Source organism: Anneissia japonica, unplaced genomic scaffold (genome assembly GCF_011630105.1).
Source record: "Anneissia japonica isolate Jap-2015-1 unplaced genomic scaffold, ASM1163010v1 scaffold16662_len1167910_cov178, whole genome shotgun sequence".
NCBI lineage: Eukaryota > Metazoa > Echinodermata > Crinoidea > Comatulida > Comatulidae > Anneissia > Anneissia japonica.
In genome coordinates this window covers 503205-525742 of record NW_022732216.1, presented here as the reverse complement: position 1 = coordinate 525742, position 22538 = coordinate 503205, and the positions used below count along the sequence as shown (strand labels likewise).

Here is a 22538-nt window from a genome sequence, read left to right as displayed (position 1 = left end):
GGCTACGGGCCTGTACACTACTTACCTTTATGTATATTTTCTTTCTTAGAAGAAACACCATTCCAAAACTCAATATTTCAGAAGATGTTTTTGTAACGACGTGTCTACGACACAGTTCCGGCAGTTCACACACACTCTTGCTTCAGCCGTAATTTGAATATTATGAGACAGGTGCACAACCAAACAGTTATCTGAAGGAAAATTGCTGCCAAGGACAGTAGCGCCCTACCAGGATAAACCTACAAATTATTAGTTCAGCGCTCACTCCTTCATTAGCGTCCATTCTCGAATTGGTCTAGCACTGGGGCCGAAACGGTATCCGACGACCAGTTTGTCAAAATCCAGTTTGCCGAAACCCATGATTGCCGAATTAATGGCCTCTTTGCCGAAGCCCAGTTTGCCGTATCCAGTTAACCGAAATCATGACAACCCAGTTTGCCGAAACCCAGCTTGCCGAATCATTTGCCGTCACCATCGTATAAAAGTACAGCAGACTGTGCTTTTGAAAACATGATGGGTGGATCAGGGAGGAGCCATATTTACATTCCTGTATTTGTACCCGCGTAAACGCTCCGCTTTGAATAAACGCCCCTTCTAGAGCCACATTTGGAATAAACGCCTCTTTCGAAAACACCCCGTGTCGTATACATTTTCCTCGAATAAACTACTCCTTGACTGTAAACAGATCTAATAGAAATATTATTTCCAACACTTTCTATGTTTTACTCCAGTAGAATTAAATCTCAATTACAGTGGAATTAAGGGGCGTTTTAGTATATACAGTATGTATCCATTTTACACACACACACAAAAAAATAAATGCCTGCCTTGAATAAACACCTCCCTTGAATAAACTTCCCCTCAAAAACCATTCTCAACAATAAACTCCTCAGGGCGTTTATTCGACGAATTCGTCCGGGACCAAAAATTATAATTTGCCTATCCATATAACGCTATTTTGATTGTCAATTTCTAATATTGTTTTATAAAAAAAAAAAAAAAATACCCCAAAAACTCCCAACGCGAACACATGGATTTTTTAAGCCCCTTGATTCGGGTCTATAATTATTATAATTTATTTATTTATTTCATTTAGGTATACATATTATATTAATTAAACTGTATACACTAATTATAAATATACTTTAGACATTTTATCTGACAGGCCTATTTAATTAATTTTGTTTGCTGATAGCTAACTTGTTAATCAAGTTTGATTTACAGAATAAGACAAAACTAATCATTAAACTGCAATAAGCATTTATTTATTATACGAATAAACAGAGATCGCGCGCATCGCACTTCACATTGGAAGGCTTCTAAATTTTCAAATTTCGCAATTCTGGAATTTGCCTCTTTAACAATGTATGTATGTAACATGTAATAGATAGTTTCTTTTTTTTCCCGATAAATCATGTACTTTTCTTTCTTCTTTGAGAGTGGAAAAGAACAATTTCCAATTACGGATGAATAAATAGATATCTATGTCTATGCCCTTAGTTTCCGCTGGCTCCACCATTTCGTACTGCAGTCACGGTAAAAGAGTGCTCCATCACGAATGTTATTATATGTGTTTTTAGTGTTTCACTGCTTTTGATTGACTTTCGGCAAACAGGGTTGTTTCGGCAAAATGGAATTTCGCCAAAATGGGATTTCGGCAAAGTGGACTAGGCAATCTGGGATTCGGCAAACTGAATTTCGACAAAATGGCGTAGATACAGCCCCAACCGGACGTAATGCAGTGACGGTGCCATAGATTTCCAGATATGAAGATCCAACTTTCTCGACAATCCATGCCAGGAAATTTCACCCTGAGACACTAAAAGTATAGTGTTCGCTAAAAAATTTTTCGATGGGAAGTCCAAGATCCCATTTCCCAGATTATCTATCTCACACCTCTGCTGGTGGCGCCGACACTGATGTTTTCCGACTTCAAATATAAAGACCTCTTTTAAGGAAGTGCACCTATATGGCATTTTCTTCTTACTGATATGAGTAGACATACATTACACTATAAACAGAGGAAAACAATAGAAAGTTCACTGATAAATACTGGGACGGTGATCGGCAATAGTAGTTTTTACCATGTAGTTTAGTCACTTTTTTAATATATAAATCATTATTTTATAAATAAATTAGAAATACCGGGGGGGGGGGGGGGGGGGGGGGGGGGGGGATAATTATACCTGCGTATATTTACTGAATCTAATATATTGTTTACAGTTTACTACTACATTTTCTACTCTAAGCCGACCCTTACAATGATATTTCAACGTAAATATTATGTTTATCAATGGCTACAAAAGGATACTGAGCTAACAGCTCTACCTCCCATGCTACCGAGGAGAGGAACCATTCCGCTAAGCCCCAACCCTTAAGAATATTGTGCCAAAAAAAAAAAATAAATAAATAAATAACAACACCCCCCCCCCCCACCTATGTCTGGAAATAGCATCTGCCAACCTATAGAGCCATTTCCCCTAGTGGGCGACAAGATACCCTACACACTCTGCATGGTTGGGGCAAAGGTGAGCAAATTTTGCTAAAATCAAAGATTTATAAAAAGTTTTAAATTAATTCATAACAGGAGCTTGAAATACATAGGCTAATGGTGCACTACAAAACACATACGGGTACATGGTGAAACATTCGAATGACATTGAGGTGCAAAAATTATTAATATAATTTATAGGTATACGTACTTTTTAAAGTAATAAAAATATTAAAAGAATTGGTCCGGCCCGACACCGGTGCGGACGGTGCGGTTCCGACGGCCCTGTGTCTGTGTGGGATGCCTTCAAGGAAAATATTAATCATGAATTTGGTGGATGGGGCTGGAAATAGAAAAAAAAAGTGGGGCGGGGGCAGGTTTCTGTTCTGGTGATCAAATAGAAAAATTATAAATTAGTCAGAATAATAGAATTTTTTATAAACAACTTATAACGCTTGATTGACATGTATGAGATTTAAAAAGAGAGCTTTTTCTTGCCCGTTTTAATGTGGTTCTTTTGAAAGGTTCAACCCCACCCCTTCCCCCTGGAACACTTTGGAAACATTCTGAGCGACACCCGACCACGCCCATATTGCTCTCGTCATAGATATCGGACCCCTTGTCAGGGGAATCGTGGCACCACCCTGTTGACAACCACTTACTTCTACATTGATTTTATTATAGATTAAACGAAATCTGAAACCTAAAAATAGTGGTCTCAATTTATTTACTGTTTTGTTTTAGTCGGTTTTACCAATGTAATATAACCATGTTAGGCAAGGTTCGCAAAAAAAAAACAAAAACAAAAACAAAAACAAAAAACCGATAGTGACCACTCACATCAACCCTGCTTTCAAATGACTCTCATAATCTTAAATTTAATAGCATAATAGGATAATTATTAGTTTCAGGAAGTAAAGAAAACACTGAGTAATATAAAAATTGGCAACATAGGATCGCTCACCCAGCCAGTTTACGTTGTTGTCATCATCTCAACTTGAGTCAAAGGTCACTCATGAATATTAATATCCACAGCAATCCAGTCTACTGTAAAAAGTCTACTACCAGGGGTTATCCAGGATTTTTTCTGGGTGAGTCGTGATCATAATTTTTTGGACCTTTTCACAATGAGATAACAGGAAGATGTGAATAAAAATGAAAATTAAAATTGCTGGAATTGAGATAGATTATGTCACGCAATTGGCAAGGTCTTTGGACTCATTGTTGGTACTTCATCAATGCTTTTTCATTTATGTTATTGTGAAAAGGCCCTAGAAAAAGAAGTCTTTGGAAAAATGTGGACATTTGAATATTCTTTTTGGGGGTGGTCGTCTACAACCTCCCCCACCCCCCCCCCCCCCCCCTTTGCATACACCCATCCATACAAATTTCTATCCTTCCACAAACAAATAAAGAAAATAAAGAGTTTCTTGTGCACTTTCTTTATTTTGAAATGCTTTTTCTATGTCACAACCCCTTTAAAATTCAATTCAAGAACAGAACATGATACATAGTGCAAATTCGACTAATAATATACAAATACATTTGGCGTGTGTAGAAATAAAAAACACCTACAAAATATATGAAGCAATAACAGTAAAAATAATTACATGTAAAATTAAAATTTGAATAATCATATTTACTGGCTCATTTTAAATCAATTATATAATAATATTAATGAAGTTATTTATTAATTTATTACATAATACAATAAATTACTTCATGTTAGCAGTTATATGTCAACAAAAATATATTTGTTGAGTGCCTTGTTTGTTCTTTGTGGTTTGTTCAACAACAAAAATTACGACAGTGTACCTATAATGGAACCTAAAAGATATACAATTTGTCATATAGAAATACAGTACTTCAACATTCAATTAAAACATTCAATAGCTCATATAAGGATAAAAGAAAATGTACCAACTTCTAGAGAGAGTTGAAAAAATACATTTTCTACTAAATATTTTAGAATTATTGTACCAGCCAATTTTAAGAAGACTAAAAGCGGTGGTGTACCCACTTTAACAAACAGAAAATACAACACAGCTCGTGAACTGTGACATCAAAACTGGTGGATGGAGATGGAATATAAATGTAAGCAATTTTAAATATTTAATATTTATCCAAATTTCTTTAGCTCTACACAGTACAACATATATCCCAAGATAGACTTACAATGTATGTGCTGAGTTAAAAAAATAAAATTCAATATTTAAAATTTAACATTTTAATTGCTAATTTTGTATTACTTAATTAGGTAATTTATCTTTAAATTGAAATTTAAAATGTGCATATATTTTTCACCAATTAGCAAACATAAATAGTAAATATAGTAAATTGGCAAATCAATGGTCAAATCAAAAATGTCAAATCAAAGGTTCGGAAATTACCAAAAAAATGTTATTCAATATGGATACAATTGAAGTTACGGTAGCTTATATAGATGTAACTATAGTTATTCCATTAAAATGACCTATTAAATGTTTTAACTGATTTTCTAAAGTTGTTCTATATTTTTTTTTTAAACAATCAATATTAATACATTTTAATAGTGATATAATTTATTAGATGAAATAATATTTAATTACATTGACACATAACAATCAGGAAATAAAAGTCAAAATATATTGGTTTCAAATTAATATACTACTCAAGCTATTTATTATTCCATTTAAATGCATGAATTTCATAACTCCACCAATTGTACATACAAAAATATTTTGGTATGATATATAGGCCTATAGATCCATTGGATGACACAACTAAACGTTAATTCATAAAAATACTCAACATTAAAATTTGCGCCTACATCCATGGCTTAGTAAAATGTTTTCAACTGTGGTCTCCAAGTCTTGTACCCCCAAACAATAGAACCCTAAAAAGCAGAACTAAAATTTACATAAAAATATACAGATTAATTAATATTTGCGACAAGAAATTCTCTTAAGAAAGGAATTAAAAGGCACTAGAAACAGGACCAATTCTTAAGCGTCTAAATTTTGAAAAAATATATAACAATATACAGTATTATAAGCATCATTAACTATGCTTTTAATTTATCAAAAAGTTCATAGAAAATACACAATCGATTAAAGTTCCTCACAACTCACCAATGCTGTATTCATAGAAATCAAAGCAACTTTATACATTTTCTTTCAATTCGTTTATACAATGAATTATATCATTCCAAGCAAAATGGCTCTACCAATAAGAAATTAATTCATCTTACACCTGCATATCAGTAGGCCAATATCAACATTCTACAGTATTAATTCCTGAAAAGTATTTTGCCTGCAGAAAATCTAATTAAATGTTGGATAAATTTAAAGTACTATACATCAGGTAAAAAATGCCAACTTATATTACCCCCCACCCCTATCATGGTGGTACAATACATCCACGCACCAATCCAATAGTTACAAAACCCCACGCACCTCCATCTCTCACAACTGTATAAAAATATCAGGGATATACATCCTCATCTTCGGAATGAATATGCAATAAGACTTTCACAACAGACTTTGTGATAGATTTAAATTCATACATTACAATATACTGTGTATGTGCAAGTACTATTATAATTATTTACGTAGATTAATTGAATACTAATATTATCACTAAATGATTCATTATAGAATTTTGGGAACTGGAAAGATAAATATTTAATAATGAGTAAAACATGTTTTAAATGCTCTACTTTTAGTTTCTTTATATTTGTCTAAAATGTTTTATTGGTGCAGCATACAAATTCAAGTGATTTTAAACAACTTTTACCTGTTGTATCAGAATTTAAATTTTGGTGGTAAACTTGACTGAGATTAAGCATGGAATGTGTCTACGGCTTTTATTTGGCAATGTCTTTATCTATGGAGATCCTCTGATCATGGAGGAGTATGATCTGTTTGTCCCCTTCCTGTATATGCCTGAATTCCCAGAAAAATACAGCTAGAAATTAACTTTCCCCCATCATTCTACCACGACCACCACCAAGTGACTATAAATAATTAAAAGTTTGGTAAGCACACAACTTAAATTGCGCATGACCTATAGCTACTGTATAATAAACAGTCTACTTTGGCTTGCTGATGACAAGAAATGAACAAATAAATATCAATCAGGAAGGTGGTATAAAGCAAAACAATGGGTACTATAAATCTGTGACCTGATGAATATTCTTCTAGCTAGTAACAGAAGAAGTGTTTTCTGATGTAACAATTCACAGTGTTTGAATACAATATCAAGTAACAGTACATGATGAACATTTCAAGTGACCTGACCTCAAATTAATGAAATCATGTGAACAAGATGAATAACCCAATACCACCAGCTTATTATGAAAGAATTCAAAAACCTGGTTAATATCTAACAGAATTCATATTGACTAAATACCACGACCCCCCATAATCAAAACATGTTCAATTCCTCTAGCATAACACATTGTATTCTATACAATGGTTATTTAAATTGGTTGTTGCTATATATTTTTTGTAGAATGTTCTGCTAAAACATTGTCCATATAAATGAATTTAATACAAATTATTATCTAACTGAATTTTATTGGATGATCCACCAAGGTGAAGTAAATTTTATAGTCCACTTCATTCATTTTTTATTAATTTATGTTTTACGTGAGCTGAGGTGTTCGTTGTCATATTTCATATCATTAGATTCTTTGAGAAGGAAGTGATATAATTATAACTCTCACAAATTCAATTCAAAATTCACAGTACTTTCTAAGTATTTTGAATGGGGACTTCTTGTTCGGAATACTGTATACAAATATTAACTCTATTGTTCAAACTAATTGTATCAAAAATTAAGCAACTGTTTAAAACACAGATGGAAAATATAAATTTAACAGTCTAACAATAGGACTACGACTTCCGTCCCCTTCACTTCAATTCCATATTGCTGTTAATATTGGGTCAAACACTGAGTATAATAAATTATCCCTCCCATGGTTTAGATAACATTGGCAATTAGATCTATCTATCCTTATTCTTTGATTTGCACATTAAATTGGAAGATTTATCTACCATGAACAGGTAAGTTTGAGGTCAGGTGAGGTTTGCTGAGCAGCAGTTAAATAATCAAGTGCTTTGCTTGTCACTCTTAAAGGTGATGTTTGATTGCAGCCCTGGGAATAACCAGAGTGAATGTTTATGTGTGAGCTTCCACCTAAATAATAGAAAACCTAAAACACAGGAATGGGTCAGGAGGGTGGAATAATAAGCAAAGGTCATGAAGTCCAAGTTTCTGGTACTCACTGGATATCATCAGTAGTGCTGAAACATTAAGGCCTACTAATAAGCCACGCCCTCTGACAACTGACCTTACTGTGTTTATGTGTGTTCTATAGTACAACCTGTAAACAGTAAATAGTGAACAATAACAACAGTCAATAATGACAGAACCTTCAATCAAAACCATGCTTTCATTTGCTTTTAGCTATAAACAGGAATGTTTTTTCTTGTGTGCATATTTTTAAATTTATTTATTTTCAGTTGGTAGGAATTCATAAATATATTGGAATATAGGGCAATGCAAAATTTTGGAATTTTATTGTTAAATTTATTGTACTTGCCCTTTAACTTTTTGTACATTCAAAAAATGTTAAATTACTCTGTTTTTGGCAATGGTACTTGGCAACTACTGTATTTGGTCGGTTCCTGAATGAACAAAAGTCACATTTTAAGAATACCACGAGAATTTAATATACTGGAGTTTAAATTCTTTTGAATACTGTGGATCAAAACGTTCTGTATTCAATGTAGGCCTATATTCAGTAGACCAGATAAATTGTACAATGGCATGAGTAATGTTACTGTACATACTGCAATACTTCCTCTTAGCAATCAAACTGGGTTCTTAGAAAACATTCTTTATTCCCACTTAAGTATCAAGGCATTTAAATTGAATTATCTTGACTAACTTATTCCTACAAATATATACCTTTAAAACACTGCTGAATACTACATGTTGAGTCCCTTATTCCATCAAATCTTAATAAGAAAATTTACATTACTGTATATATTAAATTATTAACCAGATGTTACAGTACCTGTGAATAGATCTTACATGTGGACAATAACAAGGTGATGTTTTGAATTTTAAAATGCAGAGGTGCTGTGTCAGGTATGCAGACGAATTATCTCTTAAATACTACCCTATTCATAATTGTATTCGTAAAGTTTTTGGACCTTCAAGTACTAGAACAGATATAATGAGAACTACTGCATCAAATTTTATGTGACAAATTATATTTGTCACATATTTGTCACATAACATTTGAGTGCGGACAGAATCTTGAGCTCTGTCCACACTTACCAAATTTTGTCCACAATATCAAATTGTATGTGACAAACATAATTTGTCACATAAAATTTGATAGTGTGGACAGAGCTTAAGATTCTGTCCACACTATCAACATTTATGTGACAAATACAATTTGTCACATAAAATTTGGTAGTGTGGACAGAATTTGATTTGATTTGTAAGATTCTGAGATCATCTTCATATCAAAACAATTGAACCTTCATATTTTGCAATCTTCCACAAAAGGCACCGGAATGATTCTCTTTGGCTTCACACCTGAACTACTCAACATTTTTTTTTAAAAGTTTATTTATTAATCCAATGTGTAAAACTATCATCATATTGGCACAACCATTGCTGGTATTACTCTTGCGTGGTACACAGTTAGAGAGTAAGTGCTGATGTTTCATGCTCAAGAGTATCGACAGAGGACGTGGAGTGCAACGCATTCCCATTATGCACGCCATTCCTTATGGAATCACCCTGTCCCTTTTCCATATGTTCAGTCTCTCTGTATAACATTCCCGAAGGCTCTTGATTTTCTAAATCCATTACTTCGTCTTCGTCACTGTCTAAATCGTGTTGGTTGTGACTACCAGCATCGACCAATGACGGTAAAGAACGATTTAAATGCAGGGATTGGTTCTGTAGTAGAGCAATAGGTTTACGATGCGAACGCGAGATAGTATTACGCTGGTTGACTGGCTTCACTGTGATTATGAGGTTAGAACTGTTGGCGACCATCATGTCGGTCACTTGGTCTAATGTTTTGCCAAAAACTTCAATACCGTTAACCTCTAAAACTTCATCATTCACCGCTAATAACCCTGTACTCTCGGCAAGACCTCCAGGAACTAACCGAGAAATGAAAATTCCTGGAACTTTTTCAAGACCTTTCGGTGTGACGCGTACGCTTGTTCCATCGCGGATGTAGAACCCAAGGGGTTTATCAGAACCGTGCTTGTGAAGTCGAACCCTTCTATGCGTATCTGGCACAATATCAACATCGATAATAGCGGACACCCTTCGGAAGTCTTGCGGCATCCCAATAGGCATGATCGGTCTAAGCGGCTTTGATGCATTCCCACCTCCAAGGATTTTACTGATTCCTTTGTTTTTCCTTAAGGTTGCACTCATATATAGGCTTTCGTTTGCTTCCTCTGAAATATATAAAGTACAAATAAAGTTAAATATTCAGCAATGAATTATCATAATCAAAAAATAAAGTATGGGTCTCCCTGTAATTAAAGACCCCATTTATGTGGTCATAAATCAACAAATGTCTTTTTCTTTTTTAGTCTAATTACGGATAAGCTGCTGAAGACCACAGAAACCCTGGTCCCAAAAGTGGTGTTTGACTGGAGGGAAACCCATGCAGTTGATGATAAAAAGAAACCATTTAAGTTACAAACTGTTTGATGGGTTTTTTTTTTTTTTTTTTCGGTTGACCATGGTTAATACATAAAATTCATCATCATCGTGAAAGAAGATTACTATGTGTGTTGTAACGCAGTAATCTTTGGTTATGCCAGTCATCTAAGAAATTTAAAGAATAAAGTAGAGTACTGTGCATTATGAAAATGAGATACAAGTATGCATTTACTGAAAATCACTTCAGGCTATACACTACATTCTAAAATTAGGCTGGCCTCGATAGCCAACATTACTGTATGTGATGATGAAGATGGTGAAAAGTTCATGAACTGAAAAATACTTTTCAATTTGAATCACTACATAAAACTCTTATACTGGGAATTTAATAAACATGATCATATTTTCCTCCACCCGTTCATTAAAAATCTGGAAAAATATGTTGTGTAGAAGCAGACAGCATGCATTTTGGATAAATCACAGCAGTTTTGGTCATGGATAAACCATAAACTATGACACTGGACACCTGAGCTGGAGCTAGGTAAATTATCCTCCAATAGGTTCAGCAGACTAGAGTTTTTTACTTTCATGTTCAATGGAACAATGAAATGGATTTAAACAGTACAGTATATCACACAGCATTATCAACTTATAATTTGTGTGATATGACACAAATACTGTATATTCTCGTGTTTAACAAGGCTTAAAATAGCAAATTATGATAAAAAAAAAATTGGGAGGGTAGGGGAGAGGAGGGGGGAGTTTTCTAATATGCAGTACACAAAAAATTGTTTGTTATTAAATCCTGTTCGTCTCATGTGGAGATTGTCTGTAACATGCAAATTTACTACTGAAATGAAGCTGCTGTATTAGTATGCATGAACGCAATTTTAAATGCGGGGAAACAAGATTTTGATGAACATTTAAAAAGACCATAAAGTGCAGAAAAAAAAGTAGAAATTCCAACGGTGAAACTGGGGATTCCTCCTTTATGCCCAACATACAAAAATCATCTAAAAATCAAACTTAGGGGTGGTCTTATACGCGCATCACCTTATATACGCCAGAATACGGTACACGGTTAGCAGTCTAATAGGAGATGATGTAATTGTTGGTTTTATGATACAGTATACTGGCATTTGGTTGTATCATGGAGGTACTGTATACATACAGTATGGTACTCCAATTCAGTAAATGAGGTTTATCGGGCATATTGTAGAAGTATGAATTGAGAACTAAGTATTATTTATGACTTAAGTCAGATCTGGTGCACCTGAAAATCACATCGTATGCCAAGATTCTAGGAAATATTGTAGAGATAATGTTACAGATATGCAATTGGGACATTTAATTCTGTAAATAAAATGCATTTAAACTATACAGTAATCCACAGAGATCTATCTTTACTGAATAAAAACAACAGAAGTTTAAGAGCAATGACCGTGAAAATGCATTACTGTGAAATGCATTACTGTAAATAACTTTCATACTATTTATTTCAGATTTATTAAGAATTGCTTTTAAGCTTTTAAAGAAAGTAATAAAATGTGTATTTATTGCAAAAATGAAAATCAAATGTCAAAAATACTGCATGCTTCTTGGTTTGAAAGTGAATTAAGTGGACAGTTACTGACAGCAATACTGTATGTTAAGAGCTTAATTTCAATATTTTATTTTTACGATTATAACAGATAGATTTCAAATATATTGTAAGCAGGGTTACTGTGAATATAGCCCAATTGAAGACATGACATTATAAGCTAAATTTTTTTTTTTTCAGGGTTGTAGCTGTAGGAAACGATAGGTGATGATAGACATTTTAAGGGTGGGTGGGTGATAAACATTGGTAAACTCTAATCCTTTCACAAGAGTACATTTTAAGGATGGGCAAGAAGGTTAAAGGTGGGTGGAGGGCCATGAAATTAGCTTTAGACTGGGTGCTAAACTTCAAGGCTGGGTGGCCCCGTATACCTCTGCCCACGATAACTACTGTACATCCCTGTTTAATTGGTCGTTGTTCAAAGATGATTATGACACAGATAGCTTTAAAATATTGTACACTACTTAGTGCTTTTTTTATTTCTTTTTTTTTTTTTTTTTTTTTTGGTGTTGTCACGAGTGAATGTGAAGACGTGACTCAAGCCAAGGATTATTTGCATTATTGGCCAGTCAAAGATTAATATTATAGCAATGGTTAAACTCAAGTCAAGCATGGATTTCAGAATAACAATACAGTGAAGTCAAACTGATTGGGTGGTTAGCTGATGGGAAGGAAAGCCTAGTTTGTAATACTGCATTGTATTGGTCACAGTATTGGTTGAGAATTAAAATCTTGGGTTTTCACAGCTATCAAAATTTTGTCTTCAATAGTAATGAATACTTAGATCATGAGTTGATAACCAGTGGCGGATCCTGGAATTTGAAGTAGAAGGGACACAGACCAAGAACATTTATGATTATGGCACCTCTAGCATGCCAGAAATGGCGCTCTCAGAATTAAAATTTGAATAATTTTTCAAAGTTTTTTTTTTTTAATTCTGAAAAATTTAGGGAAGGGCTTCTCTCCCCCCACCCCAGTAAAACTGCCAATGATAATATTAACAATTACACAAATGTTATTTTCAGAATTATTGTGAAATGCAAACCACCCAAAACAGTTATCATTTTTTCTCTTTCCTGTGATCTCAATCTCCAAAGAGTATAATAAATTGATGAGTATTTTCACTTTGAAATCATTTTTTTCATTTTCATAAGAGTGTACAGGGTTGACCAATCCCCTAGCAATGAAAACGAGGAAAAATGGATTACTCCCAATTGAAAGTGATTTTTAAATTATCCATTTCGCTAATCACAACCCCATAAATTTTCTTAAACAGTAGGTTTTGTAGACATCTTTTAACCAATGCACACAGACTGCTTACAGTACTGTATGTACACTGTTTACACAAACAGGTCGCAATCAAAGTGAATCACAACTGTGATCCTGAAAACATATGCAGTGTACTGTAAACAGTTTATATCACAATTTGGATAAGCATCCAAGCCTCTGGTAGTGTAAACAAATTACAAGATGATAAATTTTGCAAATGAATGAACGAAATATATTATCATTTTCTGCAATGTGGAAACCAATAATAACTATTTCAAAGTACTTGATATTGTTAAAAAATTTAAGGAGCTTTTAACCAAGTTGTACAGTAGGCCTACAAAGCAAATTAAAGTGTACAGTAGCTAACTGTATTACTATACTGCAGTCTATTCAATTGTGCTATCTAAAAGCGCTTTTGAAACTGTGTTTTATGCTTTATATACCAGTATGTTATAAATTATTAATATTAAATAAAAAAAGTACATTTTAAGTCAGGAGGAGAAACAAAGTAAAGTATCTCCATCATGGATTTATTGTTTTCCTCCGTAATAAAACCACATGTTTACCTTGCCAACAAGTGGTTACAACTACACTGTTTACTGTGGGTCCCATACTTCGATAACAACAAAAGTTTGAATGGTTAACAGTTTACTCTGCCTACCCACTGAGGTTTTTAGCAAATGCCTCTGTACAGTTGGTAGTAAGTATACAAATGCCCTATGGATGCCTACCCTGTAGTTTACAGGTGTTTTAATGGCAGCGTAAATTCAATTACACCTACTTGTTACATACGGCCAATGAACTTTTAACAAATAGGCTCGGTAATTATTTACTGTTTCAGATTCAACGAAGCACAACCTGACTCATCAAACAACCCATTGTTCACAAAAACAATACACACCTTAAGACCATTCATTGACTGTATATTAATAAATAGCACACAGAATCAGGTTTAAGAAATCAGATAAAAATATGCAAATACAGTACTGGGGTTATGGCCTGGTAGTCGAACAAACCATGGAGATATGTGTCACTACAGTATTCAAACATGGCAAAAGTACTATAATACTGTAACTACACACAGTGTACAGCACTATTTATACAGATTGTGAGGTACTGTATTATGCTACTGTAATGCAGGTATAATAATAATATACCTTAACACAATAAGCCTTTGTTGAGATAAGGACTTAACATTCTTGGCCTTAGTCATCAGTAGGTGGCTCCCCAAGGGGAAAAATGACAAGGCAAGTACATCATTTCATACTGAAGCATACCACCACAATATTTCATCAATCATCACAGTGCTAACTACATTCAACTACTGTAACTAGCAAGCCATGTGTCCCATATTGTAGTTTATTCTGTACTACTTGTTTTTGATGAGCGATAGAGGTGACTTCCATGGGGGGAAGCATAAGGTTTCTGATGAGAGACAAATCTTCTATGGGGAATGTGTACAATGTTCACCTATCTAAAATGCACTCCAGACGCATAAATAACGTGCCACATACAATGAAAGGAGACTATACCAGTTGAGCCTGCTTCTTGTTAGATAATTATATTCAATGTCTAAAATACAATAGTGTGGTTAAGTGCAAGTAAAAAAAAATTCCATGCCTATAATTTTTTTTTTCTTTTATTTAAAACATTAAGTTATGACTTAATTCAGCATTCCTTTTTGGAATCTCACCACAAATCACTTTCTTTTTTCAGTCTAAAGACAAATTCCATCAATAGAACAGGCCTTTAATATCTGAATAATTGTGGGCATCTTTGGATTAAGTGTAGATTTATTTTTCATAGCAAAATTCCAAACATTGATCAAGATTTCCTTTTTGCTTTCATACCTCCACTTGTTTTAAATATAATTTTTTTCACAAACGTATATTTTTTTCTAGTTAAGATTTTGCTTTTTAATTTTTTTTTTTTTGGGTAAATACTACTGTAATGCTGTCGCAGTTAAATAACATTTTGAAATTCAATTCAAACTTTTATTTTGGCAAGAACATCTATGAATACAGTATATCATTTTGATACTAGGCCTACACTATATCATTATTAAACATGTACTTACTGTACTACTCGGTCAAAAAGAAAAAAAGTACAGGTACTGTACTATTAATTCAATCTCTAAAATGAAATCAAAATCAGGTTGGGAAGAGATACAGTAAGGTACACACCTCAAAAATTCAGTTAACTACTGTATATAGTAGCATGGACAAGAATATATTAACAAAGGAAAAAAAAATAAGATTTGAGATGAAATATGGATGCTCAGTCAAGCCCAAGAGGATTTGTCAAAGAAATGATTACATAAATAAATTTTCTCATGCCAAACATGACAGTAACTCTTCCCTATGAAAAAAGGATTTTGTGATGACAGGGCAATAAATTTTCTTCTGTTGTCAATAAACATGACAGGTACTATACACAGAGAAGACCAAAATGCATTACTGTACAGTATCTTTGTATTGTAATTCTATAGAAGCCGATCAATAACAACACACATTAATATATACAGTATTTCAATCAAATTCACATTCAGTTGGGCTTATTACTGTAGTATGGAGGGCCTGAATGACAAGACAATCCTAAGAAAACACAACAGGAAATTACAAATACCAATAGTATACTTCCTATAAGCTGTGGCTTGTCAATAGGGAAGTTATTTCACATTGTACTTATTATAATACAGTGTACAGTACAGTATAACTCAGATAACCGGGTTTAAGCAATTGTACTTTATAGCACTTCCTTTTAGCGATGATGATACCTTCCTCAATCACATTAAAACAGTAATGGTGCGTGCTATATAATAATTACTGATCAAAGAAAGTACATTCCGATGGTCTACTGTAGGCATAACCATGGAGGTTAAAATGTAAACTAACAGCATTGTAAACAATCAATGACTCATTAACAAAAATATTCACAAAGCTGTCATTAAAAGTAAATAAATCACAGAAAGGAATGCAATGCAACACAACACTTACATCATACTTCAATTGGCTAATTATGTAACAGATAGCCCTACACAATTACTGTACAGGACATAAAGTTCAAAAGGTACAGCAGTTTAGCACTTGTTGTACAGTAGTCAGCATGCTAAATTTGCTGATTTCTGGTATAAAATGTTTTACATTACACTTTACAGACTTTATGAATATGAAAAGCTTAACTGTTACTCTATACAGTATACCTTAGTCTCAAAACTTACCTGTACTGTTACAGATGAACTGTATGATGATGTCGAGTTTATTATAATTGCAGAACCAGTTTTTTTTTCTCAACCTTGTGTAACATTGTATACAGAATCTTACCATGATTTAGTTTCTTTTGCTATAAATTATATTGTATTAAGTACATACTGTATGTAGTAATGTAAAGCTTTATCACTGTATTTGAAGAAATATATATATTACTGTACAGTCTTACTAATTTTATCTCAAAACTAATGTACAGTACTATACGTTGTACTGTACATATAAAATAACTTACTGTACAGCACTGTACGTTTCATTCAGTGCCTTAACTAATTTGCCTAATTGTTTACATTTTTTCTTTATACATTAATGTTGTCATGATTTAAACATTCCTATTAAAATAGGAGTCCTGTTCAATTTAGCCATTTATCAGGTCGACAGATTTACAGTAAAGCTGATGAGTGCACGCCCTGAATACTAAGAGAATCGGAGGTCTTGGGTTAAAGTCTCTATGGAATCAAAAGGAACTATTTGTCTCAAAACGATCCATTCTTTATGGTGAAGAGGGGATTCATCGACATGATGATTTGTGTTCATTCATGAACACCAATGTTACTCTTGACTCTTCAATTGGTGGTGGTTACGACAAGGTATGTTATTATTAACATTGTTAAGAAATGCTACAGTATTGCGTTTATACTTTTAATCAATCATACATTCTTCATGTAAAATACAGTTTATACCCAATTTTGTGTATAGAATGGGCATATTGTATACTGTAAGAAACTATACTAAATTACTGTACAGCATATTTTTAAAAGAATAATATTGGATACATTGATAGTTACTTGTATTTCAAAACCAGTCATGCATAGATAATGTGTTGATGAATATAGTACTTTGCATTGTTATTGCCTATTTCAGTGGAATGAAATTGTATGTAGCCACAAGTTTGATTCCGTGTCAAACAGGTTGGCATCAATATTGTATTGTGTAAATATATAACATTTTTGATTGGCACCAATCTACAATTCATTTATTAAACAGTGGATTTTAATATCACTTGTTGAAAACAGTGTTTGTCCAAGGTACCGCCAATCAAGTGAACTGTTAAATTTAACAGTAGTGTGATGACATTTCACATTCCAATGCTTCACACTGATAATGTCTCTCAATAATCTGGTTGTGATTACAAAAACAAATTTAAAAAAACATTTTTTTAATTTAGAAAATTATAGGTCTATAAAAAATCAATTCAGCAATTTGGCTGCTAAGGATTTTTAAATATTTTCATGCATTTTTGAAAACTGAATAAAAGATATAGAGATTTTATTTATAAGTTATCAATCAACCAATCAACCCCTTTTATTTGAAACTGGCAGCTTAATATTTTTAGCCTGGCCAATTCAGTATAATTTTAATAAATTTCACTTAATTGGTGCCAAAAATTCAACAAAATAGATTTGTACAGCAATATGTAAGAAAAATTGCATAATAGTTAATTCCTCCATGATTGTACGTTGTGTTTTTAGGTACAGTATATGTATCTGTTTAAAGGCATAAAAGAATGATGAGGCCTACTGTAAGCAACATGGGGGCTGTGAATGAGTATTACTTTTTAAAGATCTGTAATTATACATTATTGTTTTTATTAGATTTACTTATTAAGTACACTTGATTTCAAAATGCTAAATTTAGGGGAGCTGCTTTACACACAGGTAGAGCAATGCACAGTACACTGCGCGAAAATTAACAAAAACATAGGGAGTGGGCTATTACATGAGTACTCTAAATAGTTGGGTGATTCATGCATACAGTGTCAGTAGGTACTGTACAGTACATCAAATTGAGTGGCATCATTCCAATGCCACCTAAGAAGTAATTATGAGATTTAATGATGATTGTAGTAAAGAATGAAAATATGCTGTTGACAGCTAATTGTCATTACAGTAGGTTATACTAAATTACTCAACAAACACTCAATTAGTTCATTACTTAAGTACACCAATCAATGTTCTTAATTAGGTGAATCATAGTTTAGAATCTTATTGAAACAAATTCTTCTTCCATCTGATGCGTACTCCTATGGAGGTATAATTAGTAAACAATTTGGGACGTCCATGACACGTCAAGTACTAAGTCGTTGTTATTTATAGATTTAACTACTGTACCGGTGTTATTTTCAGTGAATAGCTCTTGATGGCTGATGCATACTGTACTGTACGATTCTTTAAAAATAATTGAATTTACAATATCATTAAACAAAAATACTTGTTTTTAAAATGTACATTTTCCATTGCAGGGTGTGCACTCAACAGGAAAAAAACATTACAGGACATCTCTCAATTACGTACCCCTCCATCCGAACAGAGTTCGTAAATGACAAAGTTCGTAATTTTTCATAGCATCCCAGTGTGGTGAGGGTTGGCCTAAGCCTAATGCTACAAGTTACAGGACTAACAGTAGATAGGCTTATGTAAGCCTTGGCATAGGAGAAAAATTTTGTCAAAAAATATCATTTGAATTTTACTGTTTTCTGCAACAAAATAATACGTTACAGAAGCCAAAATTACCGGTGCTCACTGTGAAGTATTCATTTGAAGTGATTTCCAAATAAAAACATGACCATTGGCCAAAAAGAGTGTTATTATTCTCTTCATAAAGATCGCGAATCCATGCAAATAGCGCCCTCAATGAACAAGTGATATTTACAGTACTGTACAGTATGCCTGAAAAAGCGTGAACAGCTCAAATGTAATATATCTCGGCTGAATACAGTACGATTGATATTTCTTAACTATAAACTATAGTTTTATGACACTTCATTGGTTTGAATTTTTTCTTTCATCGATGATGTAACATTTTATTATTTTTGTAGACTTTTTAGTTTTAAATACAATTTCAAGTGTTTTTGTAGTTAAAAATGATCGTTCGTAATGACGTCATCGCTGCAAATTGGGTTCGTAAAATCGGGGATTGAGTTTGTAAATCGGGGATTCATAACTGGGAGATATTACTGTAAATTTCTTTGAAATTACCATTATTCTATTGGCAGTGTGATGAATGAATTCACAAAACAGATATAGGACTGTATGTAGGCTGTAGAAATAGAGGTTTTACAGGCTATGCATTTTTAAATTACTGTATCTGTTTGTTTACTTTAGTGTGTGGGATTGTTTTGGCACTGTATGTTTTTGGAATTTTCTCTTTCTTTATTTTCCTTGTCCTTATGCCAAAGCTAAGTATCACTGTATTAGTCAGACAAGATAAATTACAAAAAATAGAGTCAAATTATATTTTTCTCACATTATTATGGAAACTATTATGATAAATTTTGTCTTGAACTATCACTTTAACTGAAACCATTTAGAAATAAATTGCATTGTGACAAGCAATAACATAGACTGTAGTACTGACAGTGACACAGTGTTAACAAAACATAGTTATAGAACGGTACAACGATAGGCAACAGAGCAAGTGTTATCAAGCTGTAACCATTAATGTTTAAAAACATAGACTGTACATCACAAAATATCTTACAATCTTCCTACAGATCAGTCAAGTACACAAAAATAAAGGGAGTGAGGGAGAGGAAACAAATTCTTGTATTTTGATATTCATGTTCTACGAGAAAAAAAAAAAAAAAAAAAAAAAAAAACCTTCCTCCCTACCATGAAATTTGATACCAAAAGGATGCTAACCAATAATTTTTTTTTACTTGGCCTAATTGCAGACTGTAGAGAGCTTTTATTATCTCGTTTAAAGTGCATATTTTTTTGTATGACGTCACCAGCTTAGGCCTAGTTTTAGTTTTCTCGATGGATCCCAGGCAATGGATCAAGAATAAGAAACTGAATGTATTTGCAATATTTCAATGGAATTGGTTATATTCTATACTAAATGATTAAATAGTAATGTACTACCTTGGGAAGATCATCACTACTTACTGATTGCAAATTCACTCGAATTTCAATGTACAGTATTTCGTCCTAGTCTACTGTAGGTTTTAGCCATTCCACACCATTATATACATCAGCACATCGCGCCACCATGGCCCAAGCACATGCCAAGGCCGTAGCAACACGCTGTGGTGCCACCAAGAGTTTGGTTATCAGCGGAACATAAAATGGGATACCGAAAGCTATTTTTAAACGAGAACGGTAACAAGAAGGGGAACTTTTCTTGGTGGATTGTTTCTCAAACGAGATAGCAAAAGCTCCCTAATAATAACCAAATTTTAATTTGAAATATTCCATTTCAATTACAGTATTAATTGGAATTAATTTTTGTTTTGTAAGAATACAGCCACTTTCAGAACTGTTAAAAGTTCCCTTGGCTTTTAAAGTAATAAAAAAAGATTAATTCATAGATTAGAAGATTATAATTTGGAATCGTTCAACTAATGCCGTGTAACATACCGGTATACTGTAGAATAGCCTTGAATTCTCGGACAGACTACGAAAGGATTAGTTATGGAAAAATCCTGGCATGTCAGGAATAAACCAATAGTGAAGTATTAAAGTAAGCTACATTTCCCATATACAGTAATCTTAAAGAATGCTCTCACAGTAGTCTATATTAATTACAGTAGCAGAGTACAGTTAAACTTAAGTCAACTTTGCATAACTCAAATAAATTCTAGGTCAATCGTATTTTACATGACAAATTGCTGTGTTTTCCAGTAATGTTCTGTAAAGCCACCCGATGTTTGTCAGCCGACACGACTCCATGAAGAACACAACGCGACGACGCACGCACAATAAATCGTTTTGATTGCCATAGACAATCAGCAGACGGCGTTGTCTAGCGCTCACAGGAAGCGGAGTTGGATTCTTCGTACGATACATCGAGCGCTTGGCTTTAGTCAAACTTTATCTACCGCAAGTCAAACAATTTTTCATGCCATTTTGGATTCAACTGAAGGCAAGTTCATAGTAGCTTTGGTTGGGAACAATTTTGCAAGTCAACTCGGTTGAAAGTCAGTGCTGGTCATTGATGCCAGTTCGTGTGTTGTTTGCCTCTACATACAGCACTCATGAAATGACAAGGGTGGAACGGACATTGTAAGCGCATTTACGTACACGCGATTGTAGTTCTCTAGTAGAAGACTACTAGCTACTGTAGTACGATGATACACTGCATACTACAGTAAACCAAAGGTTTGAAGGTTCCGTAGTTCTTAAAGAGTGCGTGTGCTAGTCACCAAGTAACAAAAGAAGTATGAGCATCTAAAACTTCTAATTTTGATCCCAGTAATGGTTTTGTTGTTATTATATCTAATTAGTACATAAATTAACAATAAGTTTATTTGATTATGTATTATCTTAATGTATTACTGTTTATTTTCTTTGACCATTACGTAATGAATAAATGTTTAATGAATTAAAACAGAAAATAAAAATTGGACTGAAGCATAGAAATAGTGCTGGAAAGTGGGAATATAATCGTAGCTCCAGTATCTGAAAGAGATGAGTAGGCCTACAGTAAATGAGTACACAGGCCCATGACCTTGGAATTGAAAATGCTCCTATATTCTGTGATGTTTACTGTAAATGATGATTTTGAATGACATATTTTAGGACTTACCTCTTCTTTGAACCACTATCCGTAGCGGTGGTTTAAAATTAGTCAACGCTTTATGGTAGTTGTCGTCATTGTTGATAGGAAGGAGATCATCTTGGGGGTCTGTGTAGCTGACAAGGAATTCTATATCATCAAGTTTGTGCATTTTCTGTATGTGGTTATAAAAATTCTCAAACGTTGACATTGTGTTTGTGTCTACTGAGAAACGCCTGAACTCAGCACCAAACTAAAAGAAATAAAGATGGAAAAGGTCATCACAAGGTCATCACTTCATAATTTATGTATTATTAGCTTTCAATATTGGAAAAAAAATATTTTTCTTACCAATAAGTTCAAATAATACAAGTTGATAAATTTAATGTTAAATTAACTGTCAACAAATTTTTCATACTAAAATTTTCAATTGCTGTCAAATTTTCAATATGTGGTCAAGCCAATGAAACCAATTATGGCAAATCTCTTAATCTTACTTTACTATTATTATTTTCCACTAACATGTTGAAGTTCTTTGATGATTTGACTTTCATATAGTAGGCCTGTAAGTTATTTATTATTCCATAATTACTGTTTCTAATTAAGGTAATTAACCAATAATTAGGTGGTATATCGATAGTAACACCCGATTGCTCAACACAATCAACTCCACTCCGCCGTACCACAGACACAGGACAGTTTCCTTGGTAGAAAGAAGAAAAGAGACCGA

The 22538-nt window shown here is 33.4% G+C and overlaps 1 protein-coding gene across 1 annotated transcript; it reads right to left on the bottom strand.

The window, feature by feature from the left end:
- Positions 1 to 3917: 3917 nt before the first annotated feature.
- On the bottom strand, positions 3918 to 22090 carry LOC117115632 (partitioning defective 6 homolog beta-like). The gene is made up of 2 exons (XM_033259502.1): positions 21839 to 22090; positions 3918 to 9966 (listed from the first exon to the last, which is right to left on the bottom strand). Exons 1-2 carry the CDS (start codon positions 22017 to 22019, stop codon positions 9191 to 9193), a joined length of 957 nt encoding a protein of 318 aa, XP_033115393.1. The 5' UTR covers positions 22020 to 22090; the 3' UTR covers positions 3918 to 9190.
- Between the last annotated feature and the right edge of the window lie 448 nt (positions 22091 to 22538).

Bases quoted from the DNA above. Each gene is read 5' to 3' on its own strand.
- LOC117115632 (XM_033259502.1), bottom strand. From the start codon at position 22,019: ATGTCAACGTTTGAGAATTTTTATAACCACATACAGAAAATGCACAAA. The intron at 9,967-21,838 runs GTAAGTCCTAAA...TATATATTTCAG, and splicing joins GATAGTGGTTCAAAGAAGAG to AGGAAGCAAACGAAAGCCTA.